Raw genomic sequence first — 21,411 nt, forward strand, 5'->3', positions numbered from 1 at the left:
TATCAAGGAGTTTGTGGTTGGTGAGTGCTCATCAGCCCTGTCCTCCAGGCTGCCTTGTCTGTCACCTCTGATCTCTTGGGCCCCATCCTCCCACCTGATGCACTGTCTTTGTCCTGGACAGAGGAACTGATGATGCTGCTGCCTGTCCTTGAGCGTTAATGGTGATAGGCTGCTTTTAAAAAAATGTTATTTTGAAATAATTTTAGATTTACAGAAAAATTGAAGATAATATTTTTTGGTACAGTGTATCCTTTGGGACTAATAATACACCATTTTCATGGAGTTGATCTTTCATAACATTTATAAATCTTACTACTATCTTTAAGCTTCCACTTTCTCTTCTGTTCTTCCTAGAGTGAGGGTCTCGCTCTCTGAGAAACCGAATGGATAGAGTTCATCAGCTGGAATGTTATTAACTTCACCTTTATCTTCACACATTCTTAATACAAAATGGGATGATAGCTATAGAGTATCTGCAGTGTACATCTTTTCCGGATGGCGTTTTACTTTCTTTAATGTGATGGTCTTTCCTTTATACTTAAAGGACCGATAACTTATGTCCTGCCATTTACAAAGGCCTTTCTCATGTACTATTCCATTTGGTTTCTTTAATAGAACTCTAGTTTATGGGCACCTTTTTTTTCCTCTAAGAAGAGCCCACTGGCTTAAAAGAAGTAAGTAACAAAAGTGGGACTCAGGTATTCTGATTTCAAGTGCTGTGCTCGGCTTTGTGTGCATTGCTCACTCTTATGGTGTCCATTATGGTAGCTACTGGCCAGGTGTATGTAGCAAATTAAACTTACTAAAATTAGTAACATTTAAAAAGTCAGTCTCCAGTCACATCAGCTCCATGTGCTCAGTAGCCACTTCTGGCTAATGGCTGTCATGTTGGACAGCATGGATGTAGAGTGTTAGACCATCATCATAGAAGTTCTTTTGCACAGTGAAGTTCTAAACTAATAACGAGGGAGGGTAGGAGGAATTTGTGGATTGTGCTTGATTGCTAAACATCCACACGCTAATCACTGGTTGTGTGGGTCAGTTTTCCTACAGAAAATATGTCTTGGATATAGACATCAACGATAAATTTGTTGAGTGTGTTCAGATTAATTTTATAACTTTATGATCATTGAAGAAATATACTCATAAGGAATTTAATGCCTTCAGTGTTAAATTTACTCAATAATATAACTTGCATATTGATTTCATATGAGTTAGTGTTAACATTTATCATATCTACCTGTATTCTAGGTGCTAAAAGTGGATGGAGCCTATGTTGCTGTAAAATTTCCAGGAACATCCAGCAATACCAACTGTCAGAGCAACTCTGGTTCAGATGCTGACCCTTCTTCTCTCCTGCAGGATTGTAGGTTACTTAGAATTGATGAACTGCAGGTAAGTATGAAGGAGTCACCCACTCACCAGTTGAATGTTGGGACCTTGAGCATATTACAGATTTGAGAGCAAAATTCATTTTTGTGTCACACAGGTTGTCAAAACTGGTGGAACACCAAAAGTTCCTGACTGCTTCCAGAGAACTCCTAAGAAGCTTTGTATACCTGAGAAGACAGAAATATTAGCAGTGAATGTGGATTCCAAAGGTAAAGGTTTTGTAACTTTTCCAACTGGCGTACTCTATAAAGTGTAACAGTATGGAATGAAATGTGTCTGTATTTGAAATGTGACTGGGGATATATAATTTGGTGGGTACTTGCCATTTACTAAAGATGTGTAACAAATTTTTTTTAACATCCGTGTATTTCTGAAGGTGTCCATGCTGTTTTGAAGACTGGAAATTGGGTACGGTACTGCATCTTTGATCTTGCCACAGGAAAAGCCGAACAGGAGAATAATTTCCCTACAAGCAGCATTGCTTTCCTTGGTCAGAACGAGAGGAATGTAGCTATTTTCACTGCTGGACAGGTATAGAGGCTTATTTTTGTTTTTGAAAATGTATATGACAACATCAGCTTTTTTGTGAAGCTGAGTTTGGTTCTAGTTTGCTTGTTATTAAACTAGAAGAATTTAGAAGAATTAGAAGAACTAGAAGAATTAAACAGAAGAATTTAGAATACTCAGCACATTTTTAATATTAAGTTTCTGTTTGGTCACTGTTACAAGCATATGTAAAATGTAATTTAAAAATAAATACACCTCTTGTAAAAATCAGACATGTATTTGATTGGGAGCCAAACTTGATTTCCCCTCTCTTATAGGAGTCTCCTATTATTCTTCGAGATGGAAATGGTACTATCTACCCAATGGCCAAAGATTGCATGGGAGGAATAAGGGATCCCGATTGGCTTGATCTTCCACCTATTAGTAGTCTTGGAATGGGTGTACATTCTTTAATAAATCTTCCTGCCAATTCAACAATCAAAAAGAAAGCTGCTATTATCATCATGGCTGTAGAGGTAATCTGGTTTTTTAAACTACTTAGCATTTCAATTGAGAAGACCCTGCTGGAGTCTAGGGAGACAGTTTTCAGTAGAGTATTTATTGCCCCTTCCCTATAGGAGCTAAGAATATATTAGGATAAGAGAGAGGAGTATGCCGTTGGTCACAGTGTGATACCAGTGTTGGTAAGGCATGGACAAAGGTGTAGAAGCACAGAAGGGAGGGGTTAAATTAGACTGTGACTGGAGAGGCTTCTCTGAGGAGGTGTTGCCCAGACATAATTTGAAATAGTCAGGTAGGTGTTTCCTAGACACAGGATAAAGGTAGGAGGTGTTATCCCAGGCATGAAGAGTAGCCTTTGTGAATCTCAATAATGTATTGGGAGAACTTATACATTCTTTTGATTCTTTAAAACTAGAAGATAGGGCTCATATGGATCTATGAGTGGCAACTGATAAGGCAGGGAAAGGGATTGGGGTGCCTTGTGTATTAATCTACAGGACCCGAACATTCCCCTGAAAGCTAGGAGGAGAGGGTTTTAAGCTGCTGTATTTTTTTGTTTTTGTTTTTAAAGAAGATGAGCAGTGGATGGAGAAGCAGCAGAAGTTTAGAGACCAGATAAAAAAGCTAATGTAATTATTCATGTTAGAAACAAAGTAAGCTTGAAGTCTTGGAAATGAGGAGGGGATGGACTTAAGAGATCTTAAGGAAGTAGAAGCTTTGAAGCTTGATGACAGGATGGCAGCAGTAACGAAAGGAAGGGGTTATTAAAGCTTTGATTTAGGTGTGGTTGATGGGGAGATGAGAAATAGGAGAAACAAACGGGATAAGGCGAGATGAGTTTAGTTTTGAACACACTGTGGTTGAGATGTTTTTATTTGTTAGATGTGGAGGCAACACTGCTCTAAGTTATTGGAGCAATTTGAGCAGAGATTGACCTGATTTGCCTAACATTTTCAGAATACCACTGCTGACATGCTGAGAATACATGGGGGATAGTTTGGAAGTAAGGAGGCCAGTTAGGTGGAAGGTGCTGTTGGCTTGGCCCAGGAAGTGGAATGATGAGTGACTTGACTCTAGATATACTAGAAATGTTTTAAAGTAGATCCAACAGGATTTACTTCTGGCCAAATACAGGGTGTCTCTTAGAGGAAGTAAGAGGGAGAACGGTTTTGAAGAATGATGTTGCCATTTATTGAGATGAGGACACTAAGGATGAATGAAGCAGGTTCAGGAGGGTAACATCAAGTTTGTTTAAGTTTCTTTTGTTTTTGGCTGCACTGGGTCCTTGTTGTGGCACAGAAGCTTTCTTGAGCTGTGAAGCTCGGACTTAGTTGCCCCACAGTATGTGGGATCTTAGTTTCCCAATCAGGATGGAATCTGCAGATTCTTATCCACTAAACCACCACGGAAGTCTCTAAGTTTTGTATTAGATTATCTAAGAGGAGTTAGTGAAGAGAGAGTTGGGTGTGAAAGTTGGAAGACCAGAAGAGAGAGGACCAAACTGGAGAAGTGTATTTAGGAGCTGTCTGGATATCTGTGATATTTAAAGGAATTAAATGGCATGAGATTACTCAAGTCTTGGAGAAGGAAAAACCTAAGGACTTAGCCATTGGAGTAGTCTCAGCATTTAAATGCCAAGAGATAAAGAGGAACCTGTATAAAGGGACTGAGAAGGAGTTGGAGGAAAACTAGAATGAGTGTTGTCTTGGAAGCTAAGCCAAGAGCATGTGTCAAGCAGGATGTGTTGTTTCAAGTGCATCATGTGGTGCTGTAGGCCAGTGAGCCTTCACATCCTTTAAAAATTCTTGATTTGTTGCCAACATTCCAAGTCACAGGATTTATATTTAAAATTCAGATTTTCAGTTGCTCTTAAAAAATTAGAAGACCTGATGACATTGGGCCATCACAGAACATTAATCTGCTCCTTTCAGGGGGCTATGCATGGTCTCTCCAGTTCATTGCAGAGAATGTTTAAAATTTGTTGCTGTGCATTCAGTGTCAGTCACCATTTATTACGTGGTTTATGTTACCTTGTTTTTTCAGCCAGCTTCCTCCATTCATTTTATACTATTCCCAGTGCTTCTGTAGACCTAATAATTCTATGAACCCTGCACTTTGTCAGCGTCTCAATGGTAAAGATAAAACATGCCGTCATCCTAGGGGTAGGGATGAAGCGTGTCATCATTTATCTTTGTATCTCATTTACCAGGACTTGATGCACAGTAGACATGCAAGAAATTTTTGCCAAACTCTGTGTCTTGTTGGACTTCCCAGGTAACTCAGGTAAAGAACCCATGTGCCAGTGCAGGAAACACAGGAGACGTGGGTTTTATCCCTGAGTTGAGAAGGAAATGGAGGAGGAAATGGCATCCACTCCAGTATTCTTGCCTGGAAAATCCCATGGACAGAGGAGCCTGGCAGATTATAGTCCATGGGTTTGTAAAAGAGTCACACACGACTGAGCATGCACACATGCTGCCTTTTGTTATAAGAATAAGTGACAGCATATAGTGATGCAGAAAAAACTGTCTTGCTCAGACATAGTAAGTGAGGTATTGATACTGTCAGCATAATGGCCACTGCATGGTCTAGCAGGTTGGAGATGAGAGCTCCTATAGAGTAGCTGCTTCCAACCAGACGACCGATTTGTTTGAAAACATTCGATATCACAGCCATGTGCAGCAAAATATCTTAATTTTAGTTATTTCAGAATGTACTGTGCTTTTTATTCTTTGGAGAGGTTTTGACATACTCTCTCAGTGTATTGATTAATGCGTGTTTGCCACTAGATTTTGACAACTTTAGTCCTTTGTGGCCCACCTCATGTTCTTAAACTGGAGTTTGTAATTTATGGGGTCCCTTCAGAGCCGTAGTCAGTCCCACACTCCAAATGGCGTGTCTCACATGTGTCACATACTAAAAACAGTTTTTTTGGTAATTTGTAAAGAGGTGGTAAGTTCAGAAGCATCTCTCTTCTTTCCTTTGTATTTCCATATATTCTTTTCCCACCTGCTTTCCTCTAGTTCCTAATTTTAGTTAAACAAATTTTCTTATTTTCCGTAACCTAAGGCTTCACATTCAGTCCAGTAAGTACCCTATAACTATAATTTACATGGTGAAAAAATACATTTCAACTCTTTGATATATTAATGCTGTGTCTTGGTTTGTTTAGGCTGCTAAGGTCGGAGTGACTTAAACAACTGAAATTTGCTTTTCATAGTTCAGGAAGGTGGGAAGTTCAGAATCAAGGCATGGGCAGATTTGGGGTCTGATGTGTTCTTTCCTGGTTCATGGATGGCCGTGTGTCCTCACACAGTGCAAGAGGGGAGCTCTGGTCTCTTCAGGCCCCTTTAAGGTCACTGATCACCTTCATGAAGGCTCCATTCTCACGACCTAATCACTCTCCAAAGGCACTACCTCCAGATACCATCACCTTGGGGATTATTAGGCTTCAGCATGAAGTGGGAGGGAACAGATACTCAGTACCTAGCATGCTGTTTCTCAGGTAGAAAATGGTATGATCCATAAGTAATTTATCATTACTACCTTGTCTTTGACAATGAAATGTGTATTTAGCTGTCACCTTTGGGGAGGTGCATCTGTCGTGATTCTGGGGAGGTAAAGGTTTTCGTTTTCATAGTGTGATGTAACCTTGGAGCACACAGGAGGGTGAGAATAAGCTTGGAGTGAAATGTATACCCTGCGCTTGATTGGCTAACAATAGTAATAGGGTTGTAGTTTGCTATTTGTATATGACGTAAATAAGAGTTCTATAAACTACGATCTGTGGGACTTCCCAGGTGGCGCTAGTGGTAAAGAACTCACCTGCCAACGCAGGAGGCTTAAGAGATACGAGTTCAGTCCCTGGGTCGGGAAGATGCCCTGGAAGAGAAAACGGCAACCCACTCCAGTAATTCTTGCCTGGAGAAAACCATGGACAGAGGAGCCTGGCGGGCTGCAGTCCATAGAGTCGCACAGAATCGGACATGACTGAAGCAACAGCACACACACAAACTGCCATCTGTAGGTCCAGTCCAGCCCCTCCCATTCATCATTTGCACACTGTGTATCTGACTGATTTCCTGCTGCAGTTACTGAGTTGAGTTAGTTGCAGAAGCTGAAAATATTTATTGATCCTTTGCAGATCACTCTTCCATTCCTGTCAGTTGTTGTCTCTGCTTAAGGGTATCTTTAAGTTCAGCTTCTTTTGCCAGGTCACCTTAAATTGTCTACTTTCTGCAGAGCCGATTTTATTATTGTGTTGGCCATGTGAAATTTTTGACATGTATATTGTGCTATGCAAATGCATTGAAGTTTTTTTCCTAATTTGTCTGAGCACAGAAACAAACCTTGATGCAGCACATCCTGCGCTGTGACTATGAGGCCTGTCGACAGTATCTTATGAATCTTGAGCAAGCGGTGGTTTTAGAGCAGAACCTACAGATGCTGCAGACATTCATCAGCCACAGATGTGATGGAAATCGAAATATTTTGCATGCTTGTGTATCCGTTTGCTTTCCAACCAGCAATAAGGAAACTAAAGAAGAAGAGGGTGAGATTAAGAACTATAACATGATCTTTAAAAGGAATTTTGGGCAGTTTTGAAAGTAGAAAAATTACTGAAAGAAAAGAAAATCACTGTAAAGAATTTGTGTATGGCTTTGTATGTGTATTTTCACTTGGCTTTGTAAAATCTTGGAGTTTCAGAAGGTAACATTCTCAAAAGGTAAAAATGCCTGTTCTCTTGATAGGATGAGTATATAACATGAGTAAGTAAATTTTTCATCGGTGTGTTTCTTTTGTCTTAAATTCTCTTCTCTTTGTTTAGTACAAAACTATATACATAGAATCCTTAAGAGCTTGACTGGTTTTATAATTACAGGTGACTTTTATTACCATGAGACTTATTTAGCAAGTTAAGTCAAATTATATGGAGGCAACTTTTATCCCAGTTTTTAGAATGTAGAGGAGAAAATGAAATAGTGAGTTTTTAGATGTTTTTGGAGAAGTAAATAAGCTTTTCTTTTTGCCATAAAGTTTTTAATTGGCTGATTAAAGGGAGGAAACTGAAAACCTGAAGTGCAATTGTGTAATTCATAATGGTTTTCCTTATTTTGAATTCTACTGATGACATCCTGGTAGCTACATTTTTGAAGAGTGGTTTGCGAGTTTCTGACTTTTTATTCATTATCATTGACTGACTAAAGGATTCTAAGCAGTGTAGAAACTAAGACTGAGATACTGGTATGTCAGTCTTTTCTTCCTTGGTAGTGAGAGCTACATTTCCTCCTACTTGTGAATAATACTTTTTATCTTTGGGGTTGAAAAATAAGGCAGAATAAGGAAATAATTCATGTTAAAAGTCATAGTTCAATCTAGCTTAAGTGTTTATTCCTTTGAGGAGGCAAAATTAAGCTGTTATCCCTAGTATGTGAATTAGAACACTAAAACAGCAGTTAGCATTTGATGGCTTGTACATACTTAATCTCTTAGTTATTTTTTGAAGTTTAAATTGATCCTGATTTTTTCTCTTATGTTTCAGAAGCAGAGCGCTCTGAAAGAAACACATTTGCAGAAAGACTTTCTGCTGTTGAGGCCATTGCAAATGCAATATCAGTTGTTTCAAGTAATGGCCCAGGTAATCGGGCTGGATCATCAAGTAGCCGAAGGTAATGTGATTTTTACCAGGGAAGTTCAGTTGATGGAAATGTAATCCAAGTACAGAAGGAAACGTATCTGTTACTTCTCGTATACATGAATTGGTGGGTCCTTTTGTTTTTTTGTTCCTACCAATATCAGTCTGGGAAAAATATTTGACAGTATCTCATATTTAGGTATAGAATAGTAGGACCTAGGATCTTTAAAAAATTTGAGGTAATTTAGACAAGTAGTTTAAACTTGATTCTTTGAATGTGTTTTAAATTTTTCGTCATTCTTTTTTCCTAGGAAGTTATTTTCTTTAGTTGGAGAACAAATAATAATTGAAAGAACCTCAATCTTTTATTTTCAGATTGTTTACTTAGCTCAGTCTCTCAGATGTACTAATGATCTGGGAAGAAAAGAAAAGCTGGTGTATATTATGAATGTTCGGTATTGAAAATTTTCAGGCCTTCAGAGTTCTGGGATGGACAAAACTTACAACACATTAAAAATTACTAGATGTTTGAATAGATGAAGACTATAAAGAGTTCAGGATATAGGTGTTTCTTTTTTTACCTGAAGAGAAAAAGCACATTTATATTAGACATGAGAGCCAGAATTCTTGGATGCTTCACAAATCATTAATGTGGAAGCACTGCTTACTGTGCTCATGTTGTAAAGTCAACTTAAAATGAAGACTCTCTTTGCCTATTTGCTGTTTTATATTCAACTCTCCCTTTTAAAAATGATTCTTCTAAAATTGGTTCCAACCTGAGAGCGTCCCAGGTTCAAAAACATTCTGAGGTGAGATTTATCAAAAACTATTTATGGATGACCAAATTATAATTTAAAACCATACAGAAACATTATCTAGACTATGCAAAATGGAAATTATCACCAGCTTATTTATTCAGGACTTCACTAGGCAGACAAAGTGTTTGGTCTAAAATGGAAAGCGACTTAAATTCTTCATGAAGAAATTAGTGTCTGAATTATTTCAGGTATTTCATTTCCTCAGGGAAAACACAGGTTGAAATCAAGTTGGACTCTGATATGGTTGTCCAATACCAGTGCTGCCATCTTTTTTCATGTAAGGATTATTTTGAAGGCAAAGACTAAAAGGAGCTTCAAGAGTGGGTGATGTGTTGCTCACAGAAATAATTTGCAGAGTAAGCTCCTTTGAGGCATTTGCCGAAGATTTCACTGCAGTGCTCTTAACCAGTTCAAACTCAGGGCTGCCGGTTGAACAGATGAAAGCACAGGAGTCTTATTATCCACGCCGGGCAGTAGGAAGTCCACAGACTCTGCTTCATTGAAGTGAAACCCTCCTCTAGCCTACAATGGATTTTCTAGGCGATGCCCCTTGATGATTATGCAGGCTGGGATTCATGAGCTGTAAGCTCAAAACCGATGCAGTTTCAATATTGAATGGAGTACTGTTAAATGCCTTCAGATGATGATTTGACTGAGAAGTTTTGTTATGTGACTGAATAGTGCCTGAGTTCAAAGGGCAGATTTAGTGGAAGGCTTGATTGATGCATCTGATTACAGGTGTATGTACTCTAGAGATTATTAATCTGGAAGACACATGACCTTCGCTTTTTTGTCACAGTGGTATGTTTGAACATGACTGGATTCTAAGGCTTCTGTAGCATGGATATAACGTGCTTACAAAGAGGAAATTACATCATCCTTGAATTCTTCCATATTGTCAGAAAATACGATGACTCCAGGCAAGCCTATACGAAGAAATGTCAAAACTCTGAATCTTAGCAGCCAAGGTGGTATCTCCTCAGTATTGTCCTCAGCCACTGAGGATACAGGTGAATCTTCATGAATTGTGTACAACATCTTGAAGAATAATTTTCTTTTTTTGTTTTTTGTTTTTTGTTTTTTTTTGTTTTGAAAGAATCGGTAAGAGGAGCTGGGCATTGTATTTAAAAATGTTCCCGAGACCTAATGAAGAAAAGAGGTTAAGGACAATTTTTTTAAATGACAAGGAATGACCCCTCATTTAATATTGAATTGACTACATCACAACAACAAAGTTGGGAGTTTGCAAGTTCAAGATGAGACTATGGTCTCAGTTTATCTTCATACTTAATCTGCTCTAAGCTAGAGATTGGAAAATAGCCCATATGTTTTGTTTGGCCTGTGCAATGTTAAAATTTTTTTTTTTTCTTTTAACATTTGAATGCCTTTAGACGAGCATGCACACTTCTAGTTTGCCATGACCCCCTACTTCTTACACCTAACTGTCCTTTCCTCAATTTATTTACTTTCCAGGCCCAGTAGGCATTGCGTTTGTGACCCTGGTGTAAGCCTTCTTGATAAGCCCAAAACATGCATTTATTTTCAGGTGATTTGCACTGCTTCCCAATTATTGCTGACTCTTTCTCTCTCTCTCTGTTTTGAGTAAGACACATCAGGACACTAAATGTCTGTGTTGAGCTTAATTACAATTGTGTTGGAGCATCACAGTGTGAACAGTCACCCGGGCGGTGCTGTTTGGGTAGCACTGCCATGCTCTGCGGGTGATGTCTTGGACAGGAAGTGACCTTGACTGAAATAAATCACTGTGCCCTGCTCCCCTCCATATTATAAAAGCTTCTAAATTGGGAGAGAGAAGACATGTTACCATAAAACAATTAACTGTAGGTATTTTTTAATAGTGCATACTATAATGACTAACATATTTTTTAGACATTAAAATTTACTTTGCAGAATCTTCCAAAAAAGTTACTCTAACGAAAGATATATTATCATATACAAGCCTTATAAAGTAGGTATGTTCCTGAAGGTAGCTTCTAAAAGATATTTTGGTAAATGCTTTAAAAATTTTTTTTCTTTATGAAACTGAAAGTGTATTGGTCTGGAGAAACACATTTACCCTTGGATTAAATTCAAGCATTAATACAAATTACTCCGAATTACTTATTTGCAGACATATAATGTGTACGTGGTAAGATGTTAGGTTTTTCACATCAGAAGTGTCATGTCTTTGGGATTAAATCTGCCTAGGAGAAAGAAGTCCCTGATGTGTGGCCTGGCTTTTAAATCTAAATTCTTACTTTTTATTCATTTAAAAGCTCTAAAATCATGGCCGAGTGAAGGGATTTGCCTTATGCGCTCTCTCAATTGCTGCTAGTTCTTAATGTATTAATTTTGTAGCCTTTGTAAGCTTTTATTCAGAGGTACAGATTTTTGTACAAGTAATACACTAGTTCCCCGAATGAAGTCTTGTGTTTGTGATTATTTTTTAGTGATGTGCACACCTGTGCCATATTTTTTTCTGTATAGCAGGAAGAAAAATATATCCATGCCCAGACAGTATTCTAATAACATATTTTATAAGCTCCAATTTCATTATTTGATTTCCTTGGGATGAAGTTGTATTGTTAAAAAATTTTTTTTTGTAAAAAAAAATTAATCTAAATTGGTCTTGTTTGAAAACTACTTACTGTGTGGATATTAGTTCACTTGCTTTTGAGATCACAGAAAAGGGATTTGGTGGGGTAACAATATTGGTTTTGTGCTATAATACATATGTTTTGTTAATGTATATATTAAACTTAATTCTTACTGGTAATAAACAGGGGACAGAATTTTTTGTTTTAATGTTCAGGTGTTCGTTTATCTTTACTGTATAAAAGATTATTTCTAATTTTACTTCACCGCAACTTTTGTTCCCTGTGCTTAAGTTTGTGTGGGAGCTTAATACAGTGGTTTTAAGTGCTGAACTCGGTTCTGGGATCCCCCAGTTGAATTTCTATTCCTTGCTGACTTATTTCGTGATTCCAGAATTGGCATTTGTGTCACTTTCCTGCTTGGAGTATTTGCTTGTAGAACAAACTTTGTTCTCAGATGAGAAGTTCTGTGCACCTTATTGTTACATTTAGACATAGTAGTGAGCTCTGATTTTGTCCATGTTCTTCTAGTTTGAGATTACGGGAAATGATGAGACGTTCGTTGAGAGCAGCTGGTTTGGGTAGACATGAAGCTGGAGCTTCATCCAGTGACCACCAAGATCCAGTTTCACCTCCTATAGCTCCCCCTAGTTGGGTTCCTGACCCTCCTGCAATGGATCCTGGTAAGACCTGTTATTTTGCTTAGTGTTAAACAAAAAGATAATATCATGAAAGAAAAGAAACATTTCAGTGGGGTATTTAGAAATCTGAAATAGTTAAAAATTGGCATAAAGAGTATTATAACTAGTCTATGAAGATGTGGTTTAAGGTGTTTGTAAGTTAAAATTCTAGAAAGTCTTGTTAGATAGCCCTCTCCTACTGAAATATGTATTTCTATACTGATAAGAAGCCAATTAGTATTATATCAAGTCAATAATTTGTCTAGTGGGTTCATCCTCTTATAGTTTGGGAAAAAAGTTTCCACTGAAACCTCTGTCCGATTTGACCTTTGGCTTGCAGAGAAAAGCCTTAAGGCCAGTTAAATGAGCATGGTAGGGATATGTTTCCTATAATGATGTACATCCTGCTGTTCTGTTTACTGAAAGATGGTGACATTGATTTTATCCTGGCCCCTGCTGTGGGATCTCTTACCACAGCAGCGACTGGCACCGGTCAAGGACCAAGCACCTCCACCATTCCAGGTGAGAATCTCTATTATTTTATCTACCTGTGTATTTGGAAGATAAAATACACACTTTATATATATATATATTTCTAGAGATCTACACTTTATCTCAAGGAGACTTTTCTTGGCTTGAAATATGTCTAATCCTCTGACTTACCTTCCATATGTCAGTGAAGTTAAGGTGTGTATGGGCATGCATTTCATCAGTTGAGATTTGTAAAATGTGTTAGTATGTTTAAATTTTCTGTCATGAAGTTAATAACTTGTTACTAATACCAGAATATTTTTCTGGTGGTATATTTTAAAGATCCTTGGTATGTTATTCTAGAATAGTCTTTCACTCTTGTTTTGTATACTCTTGTTTTGTTACCAAATGGATATGCTTAATTACAGGTCCTTCCACAGAGCCAGCTGTAGTAGAATCCAAGGATCGAAAGGCCAATGCTCATTTTATATTAAAATTGTTATGTGATAGTGTTGTTCTGCAGCCCTATCTTCGAGAACTCCTCTCTGCCAAGTAAGAAGTTTAATATACTTTTGAGATAAAGATTTGGCTTAACTCCTTTTTCTGTTGTTAGGTCAGTCTTTTTGCAGTATATGGAACAACAATTATCTTAATTGAATTTAAGATAATTTATCACAATTTAGCATTGTATTCTCTGTTACTAACCTATCTTTAGTGAAAAAAGCTTTCTGAATATAATACAGATAAACTAAGTGAATACAGGGTGTATCTTTATATGTTAGATTGATCAGGGTGTATATTTATTTGTTAAAAAGATCACAGTATAGTTACCCGTAGATGTTGAATCCATAAGTTAGTTATATCACTGTCACCTGGAGAACTTTAAAAATTGTACAGATTCTTTCCCAAGCTTTATACTAGAAGTATGACTTTCTTGGTAAATATTCTGTTGTAAATGCTCATTAACCATTAATAGGTTACATCTCTACTTTTAGTATGCTTGTTTATCTTCCTTTACAGACTCATAATTATATAATAGTTACTAATGATTATAACAGATTAATAGTTATTAATCTGTGCCAAATTCTACTTGCATTAATTCTTTTATTCTAGATATAACTGTCTGGAGTAGATAGTTTGCAGGAACTTGCTCAGGATCCCAAAACCTAGTGAGTGGCATAGCTGGAATTCCAGACCTGGTCTGTGTCTTTTTTACAGAACTGAAATTCCCTTATGCCTAACCCTTATGCCACTTTTCCTACTTAAGAACAAGAAGATGTTTTGAGTTTTTTGTATTCTTGAGGGCAAGGGAGTTTTCCTGTTTAAGCCTTACTACTCTTAGGATGAAAACGACCACATTTATGAAATTTTGATTACTTTAATGAAGGCTGCCCCATTAGTAAGATAAAGTCTTTGGATTGTAAATATAGTTATTACTACAGAAGCATCTTACTAATTTGTAGTTTGAGGCATAGATAAAAATATATATATATAGACACACACATACAACTTTCTGCTTTCATTTCAGTTGTCATTTTTGTTGCATTTATGGTATTTCTAAGTATATTATCTTTTTATGATTTTCTCGTGGTGGTGTCTGAAAAGTTATTCTATGTTCTTGTTCCCTTTCTCTTTGTTATTAATCCATCTTGTATTTCTACAATTAATTTCTTTTTTGCTAGTCCTTTATTTTAGTACCCTCAAAACGGTTTACTATTTCCTCTTTAAGAAAATATATATCTGGAAAACACCGGATTAATAAACTGATGTGTTAATAAGCTGATATTAAGACAGGTGGTGTTCTTTTGCCTGACATTTAGGTGAGAAGTGTAGAGATTATCAAACTGGCCCTTTTTTGCTTTTTTTATACTGCAAAATAGAATTTTCCAGAGTTGCTAACAGTTTCCTGTGTGGTGTATTATTTACCATGGAGATAACTCAGTTTTGTTTTGTTTTTTCTTAGTGCAGTAGAATTGACTTAAAATTATATTTGTTTCGGGTATACAACATACTGATTTGATATTTTTTTCATATTACAAAATGATCATAAGTTTAGTTACCATCTCCCACTATAGAAAGTTATTGCAGTATAATTGATTATAGTTCCCTATGCTGTACATTCAGAGAAGGCAGTGGCAGCCCACTGCGTTACTCTTGTCTGGAAAATCTCATGGATGGAGGAGCCTGGTGGGCTGCAGTCCCTGGGGTCGCTGCGAGTTGGACACGACTGAGCGGCTTCGCTTTCACATTTTACTTTCATGCATTGGAGAAGGAAATAGCAACCCACTCCAGTGTTCTTGCCTGGAGAATCCCAGGGACGGGGGAGCCTGGTGGGCTGCTGTCTATGGGGTCTCACAGAGTCTGACGTGACTGAAGCAACTTAGCAGCAGCATGCTGTACATTAGGTCCTCATGACTTATTTATTTTGTAACTGAAAGTTTATACCTCAGTCTCCCTCACCTATTTCACACATTCCTTTAACCCACTCCCCTTTGGCAGCCACCAGTTTGTTCTCTGTATTTGTGAGTCTGTTCTGCACAAGGCTTCCCTTTTCTCCACATCCTCGCCAGCACTTCTTATTTGTTGTCTTTTTGATAGCAATTCTGACAGGTGTGCAGTAATGTCTTACTATGGTTTGGTTTTGATTTGCATTTCCCTGATGTCTAGTGATACTGAACATCTTTTCATGGGTCTTTTGGCCATCTGTTACATCTCCTTCGGAATAATGTCTGTTCAAGTCTCCTGCCTAGTTTTTAACCAGATTGGGGTTTTTTTTGATGTTAAATTGTATAGTTTGGATATTAACCCCTTAATGGATATGCCATGTACAGACATCTTCTCCCATTCAGTAGGCAGCCTTTTCCTTTTGTTGATGGTTTCCTTTGGTATTCAAAAGCTTTTTAGTTTGATGTAGTCTTATTTGTTTGATTGTGCTTTTGTTTCCCTTCCTGAGGAGACAGAGCCAAAAAAAACCCTAAGACCAATGTCAAAGAGCATATAATATTTGTTTTCTTTTTTCTTCTAGGAGTTTTATGAGTTCAGGTCATACATTTAAGTTTTTAATCCTTTTTGAGTTCATTATATATTGTGAGAAAGTAGGCCAGTTCGATTCTTTTGCTGTTAGCTGTCCAGTTTTCTCAGTCCTGTTGATTGAAAAGACTGTCTTTTGTTCTTTGTATATTCTTACCTCTTTGTCGTGGATTAATTGACCATGTAAGTGTGGGTTCATTTCTGGGTCCTCTGTTCTGTCCCATTGACAGAATGTGTCTGTTTTTGTGCCAGTACCACACCATTTGATTACTGTAGCTTTGTTAGTGCTTCGTGAAGTCAGGGGACATGATGCATCTAGCTTTGTTTTTTTTTCTCTCCTCAAGATTGCTTTGGCTGTTTGGGATGTTTCATGGTTTTGTTTTATTATTTTGTGGAAAATGTCATGTCTGTTTTGATAGAGATTGCGTTAAATCTGTAGATTGCTTTGAATAGTATGGTTATTTCAGTAATATTAATTCTTCCAATCCATGAGCAAGGTTAATTTTTCCATTTGTGTCATCTTAAATTTCTTTCATTAGTGTCTTACTGTTTTCCACGTATAGGTCTTCTACCTTCTTAGTTAGATGTATCCTAGGTAGTTTATTATTTTTGATGCGATCATAAGTGGGACTGTTTCCTTAATTTCTTTTTCTGATAGTTTGTGGTTAGTGTATAAAGTGCAACAGATTTCTGCATATTACTTTAGTTTCCTGCAACTTAATTCATTTATTTGTTCTAATTGCTTTTTGGTGGCATCTTTAGAATTTTGTGTATATAGTATATATCATCTACAAATAGTGATAATTTTACTTCTTTCCAATTTGGATACTTTTTTGTTTTTTTTGTGTGTGTGTGTAATTGCTGTGGCTAGGACTTAAAATACTTGTTGAATAAAAGTGGTGAGAGTGGGTATCCTTGTTTGGTCTGAGAGGACTTGCTTTCAACTTTTCACCTTTTATCGTGATGTTAGCTGTGGGCCTGTCAGTGTATGGCCTTTATTATATTGAGATGCATTCCCTCTATATCCACTTTCTAGAGGGTTTTATCATATGTTAAATTTTGTCTCAGTCCTTCTCTGTTTCTACTGAGATGATCTTACCATTTTATTTTATAATTTGTTGATATAGTATATTATGTTGGTTGATTTGTGGATATTGAACAGTACTTGCATCCTAGGATAAAGCCACACGTCGCCCCCCCCCCCCCCCCCAACCCACACACACACACTCTTCATCATAGTATATAATCCTTTTAGTGTATTGCTGGATTTGGCTTGCTGGTATTTTATCTAGAGTTTTAGCCACTAGACCAGGGAACCCGTGATTCAGTGTCATTCTTGATAATCATTCTGTTCATATTTTCTATTTCTGTCTGATTCAGTCTTGGGAGATTGTATGTCTCTCGGTTTATCCATTTCTTCTAAGTTGTCTATTTTATTGGTGTACAGTTGTTTGTAGTAAGTCTCTTACGATGCTTTGTTACTAGTTTGGTATAACTTCTCTTTGAATTCTGATTTTACTTATCTGAACTTTTTCCTTGGTTGACTCTGGCTAAAAGGACACATAAGTATACTTCGGAGTAACAGGAGGGAGAAATGTGTTCATTATACAGAAAGCAGCCTTATGAAGATTAAGTTTGAGTAGAACCATGAAAAATAGGGAGAAGGAACAACAAGATTGAGAAGTATGAGTATTTTAAGAAATCATAATTCATCCAGTTCGGAGTGAAGGATTAGAAGAGAACAATTGCGAGTGAATCTGGAAAAAAAAAAATGGGTCAAAATCACCACTTTGGTCTCTGTTCTTTGAGCTTCAGTGCTCTGAATAACTGCCTTTGTTAGACTGTAATATTATCAAAGTGGTGGTATAAAAGAGATTAAAATAGGCAAGAGTAAAAAGGAGAGTCAAGTCAAGTATGTTTTATATGTTTGTTATAACCTTTAATGTGTGTGTTGCAATAAACTGAATTAAAGAGTTGTTGAAAGTGGAAAAGAAAGATGCATTAAAACATGGTTTAGGTGAAAGACTTCATGAAGAATCCACATTTTTTGTCTGAAGTTACTTGGGACAGTGATACTGTTGGGTGACATAAATAAGTTAGATAGAGAGCGGTTTTGAAGAGAAAGATTATTTGAGTTTTAGATATGTTGAATGTAAAGTATCATTGGGAAATCTTAAATAGCCTTATCAAATAAGCAAGTGTAGATGTTGGAACTGAATTATTGTGAGAGAAGTGGTAGTTGCTATAATGGAAGAGAGGGAGGTACAAATGGCTGAGAAACTGACTTTTGGGAAATGCAAGGGTCTAGAAGGGAATAGAAATTCAGTGAAGAATATTTAAAGTACATTTTAAAGTGGAAATTCTTAGTAATAATAATAGCTAACACTTACCGAATACATGTGTTTTGCTAAGCAGTCTGTTGAATTGAAGTAATAATTCTTTTATTCTTCCTCAAAATTGTATGAGATAGAGCCTGTTACTATGCCCACATCTAGAAAGTATTAGTTTACTCCAGAACCCTTGCTATATTCTTTAAAGTCACTAAAGCCAAAAAAGGAAAGCGTGGTTTAGAGACACAAAGATTCCACAGAAGTGACTTTCTTAAGAGATAATATGAGATCAGAAAATATCACCAATGATTTTCTTTGGGCACTGACATTATTTACTAAAACATAACTAGTTTTTTGTTTCATCCTGAACATATGTTTCTTTTATAATATCAGGAAGGAAAATAATTGATACTATTTTTATATACAATTTTTCTTATTTTAGGGATGCAAGAGGTATGACCCCATTTATGTCTGCTGTAAGTGGCCGAGCTTATCCTGCTGCAATTACCATCTTAGAAACAGCCCAGAAAATTGCAAAAGGTAATTTATTTCAAGTTCTAAATGAGTTGCTTATTTTTTAATTTGACTAGATTCTCTTCTATAATTGATTAGAAACTATCAAGATAATTTTTTTGTGTATATGTATAAAATTCATGTACTTTTTTCAAGCATATATTGTCAGCCTGTTAATTGGTATTGGTGATAAAATTTTATGGAAAGAACAGACCAGATGTCTTATTGTTCTTTCTGACTGGATTTACCGCCTAATAGAAAGTGTTAAGGAATATCAGTTCTTGCCGTCCAGCCTTTAAAAGATTCAGTAGTTTTGTGAATCTGTAAAAGTTTGACTATCTTTTGAAAAATAGTGGCTGTGACTAATTTATGTGATTATCTGTATAATTTGTTCAATAGAGCTAGAACTTGAATCTTAACTGCATAATGTAGAGTTGAGCACTTAGATGGCTGATGTTTGATGTATTTGTATTGTTCTCTTGTGTGGTTATGATGTAATTATACTTTGCACCAGAATTGACTGGATTTCTTTGCAATGTTAACTTTGTATGTCATTTTATTAATATGTAGTAGTTTCTGATTTATACTGTGTACATGTTAGAACTTTTCCATTTGAGGAAAGTAGTGCTTAAGTTCTTTCTTGATGTGTGAACTACTGTGTTTTTAATCTTAGCTGAAGTATCCTCAAGTGAAAAAGAGGAAGATGTATTTATGGGCATGGTTTGCCCATCAGGTACCAACCCTGATGACTCTCCTTTATATGTCTTATGTTGTAATGATACCTGCAGTTTTACATGGACTGGAGCAGAGCACATTAACCAGGTAAGTTATTTTACATTTACCTATATTTGTGCTATCTTCAGATTTTCTTTTCTTCTCTTTGACCATCACTGGAGTTATAGCTCTTAGCTTTGGAATTGGAAGTCTAATGTTTAATTATGCTACTTTTTTTGGATGATATAAATTATTTTTGCTCTTCTGGTAATTTTTGATTCCCATTTGTGTATCCATTTGTGACTGTTTCCAGAGCATATTAATTTTGCTCTACTGTTGTTGTGATTGAATTTAGAAAATACCAGAAATAATCCTTTTGAGATATACATATCATTCTTTTAAAAAGTATATCCTTTTAATTTTAGGATATTTTTGAGTGTCGTACTTGTGGCTTGTTGGAGTCGCTCTGTTGTTGTACGGAATGTGCAAGGGTTTGTCATAAAGGTCATGATTGCAAGTGAGTGCGATTTTAGTTTCTTAATGCTGTAAACTACTTAGATTCATACTGCCGTATTAAAAATAGCCTGATATGCAAGAAATATGTGATCATACATTGTAACTAGGATCAGTCTTTTAAGAAACATATATATACAGAATGTTTTTGTCTGTATTCTCCAGCCAAAGTCTCAGGTCCCCTGTAGTGCGGTCTGTTAGCTGGCATTAAGGCATTAAGGGAGTCATGGTTTGGCCTGTGCCTTGTTTATTTCTTAAACTAAATATGATAACCTTCATCTAGCAATAGAGTTGCTATGGCTAGTTAGTTTTCACACTCATAGACCTAAGAAGCATAAAACACCCCAGCACTAACATTTGCAGTGCCTCAGGGTCTCAATAGGGACATCACCTATGGCTGTGCTATAGATGTAATAGTTAATAGAGAATTGGTTTGTAAAAACCATCTATTGTGCTTTAAAATAAATAAATATGTGGGAGAAGTGGAAATTTTTTATAGATACTATGCTGATACTTATAATTTTTATTAAAAGAATTCTGGCTAATATGTTTATCTTATTTAAATATCTCAAAGTGATAATCTGCTTATTTACTGATTGCTTACTAACAAGTGCCGTCACTGTGCTAGATACTACGTGGTGGTGGACAAAACAGTTAAGATGCCTCGTCTCTCGTACTGCTTTACAGACTGTATACCACTGAAGTGATCCTTGCTGCATTATTTGAAAGTTAACAAGGTTTCTCTTGAGTTTCAATGAGTTAGGCCTCTGTAATATCAATATAGGCCTTTGTATTTTTTAAAAATTTCTGTGTTTGTATTTGTATATGAATTCTTTCTAGACTCAAACGTACATCACCGACAGCCTATTGTGATTGTTGGGAGAAATGTAAATGTAAAACTCTAATTGCTGGACAGAAATCTGCTCGTCTTGATCTACTTTATCGCCTGCTCACTGCTACTAATTTGGTCACTCTGCCAAATAGCAGGCAAGTCGTGGGATTTTTAGGGCATAAATTAAGTTGTGAAAGCACAGCACAGGTAAATAGCCTTCTTCCTCATAACAATGTTCTGTCTTGCAGAGGAGAGCACCTCTTACTCTTTTTAGTGCAGACAGTTGCGAGGCAGACGGTGGAGCACTGCCAGTACAGACCGCCTCGAATCAGGGAGGATCGTAACCGGAAGACAGCCAGTCCTGAGGGTGAGTTGATTTGACGCTTATGACACCCAGGAAAACCAGCATGTGTATTTCTGCCTTACCCACAGTTTCTTCTTTTCTTTGTAGATTCAGATATGCCTGATCATGATTTAGAGCCCCCAAGATTTGCCCAGCTTGCTTTGGAGCGTGTTCTGCAGGACTGGAATGCTTTGAAATCTATGATTATGTTTGGGTCACAGGAGAATAAAGACCCGTATGTATCCATTGAAAGTTTTTTAGACTTGTTTCCTGTGTTAGTGTAGGCAATTACAGTGCATTCTTTCTTTCCCCTCAAGTCTCAGTGCCAGCAGCAGGATAGGCCATCTTTTGCCAGAGGAGCAAGTGTACCTCAATCAACAAAGTGGCACAATTCGGTTGGACTGTTTCACTCACTGCCTTATAGTCAAGTGTACAGCAGACATTTTGGTAAGTCCTTTGAATGGTTATTTACAAGCACATGAAAAGGGCACGTGTTACGTAGTTTCCCAAAATTTTACTAATTCAAGCTCCCATGGAC

General features: G+C 36.8%; 1 protein-coding gene across 1 annotated transcript in view; it reads left to right on the forward strand.

The window, feature by feature from the left end:
• Positions 1–21,411, forward strand: part of UBR5 (ubiquitin protein ligase E3 component n-recognin 5) — a 99,893-nt gene that overhangs the window by 43,216 nt on the left and 35,266 nt on the right. Inside the window, exons 18-33 of the mRNA XM_010863554.1 lie at positions 1,252–1,395; positions 1,490–1,601; positions 1,769–1,923; positions 2,217–2,414; positions 6,742–6,952; positions 7,943–8,069; positions 11,979–12,130; positions 12,554–12,649; positions 13,027–13,150; positions 18,401–18,498; positions 19,145–19,293; positions 19,611–19,702; positions 20,539–20,685; positions 20,779–20,897; positions 20,982–21,108; positions 21,191–21,320. Coding sequence (XP_010861856.1) covers positions 1,252–1,395; positions 1,490–1,601; positions 1,769–1,923; positions 2,217–2,414; positions 6,742–6,952; positions 7,943–8,069; positions 11,979–12,130; positions 12,554–12,649; positions 13,027–13,150; positions 18,401–18,498; positions 19,145–19,293; positions 19,611–19,702; positions 20,539–20,685; positions 20,779–20,897; positions 20,982–21,108; positions 21,191–21,320 — 2,181 coding nt within the window. The remainder of the gene's footprint in view (positions 1–1,251; positions 1,396–1,489; positions 1,602–1,768; positions 1,924–2,216; positions 2,415–6,741; positions 6,953–7,942; positions 8,070–11,978; positions 12,131–12,553; positions 12,650–13,026; positions 13,151–18,400; positions 18,499–19,144; positions 19,294–19,610; positions 19,703–20,538; positions 20,686–20,778; positions 20,898–20,981; positions 21,109–21,190; positions 21,321–21,411) is intronic.

Source organism: Bison bison, unplaced genomic scaffold, assembly GCF_000754665.1.
Source record: "Bison bison bison isolate TAMUID 2011002044 unplaced genomic scaffold, Bison_UMD1.0 scf7180017864491, whole genome shotgun sequence".
Lineage (NCBI taxonomy): Eukaryota > Metazoa > Chordata > Mammalia > Artiodactyla > Bovidae > Bison > Bison bison.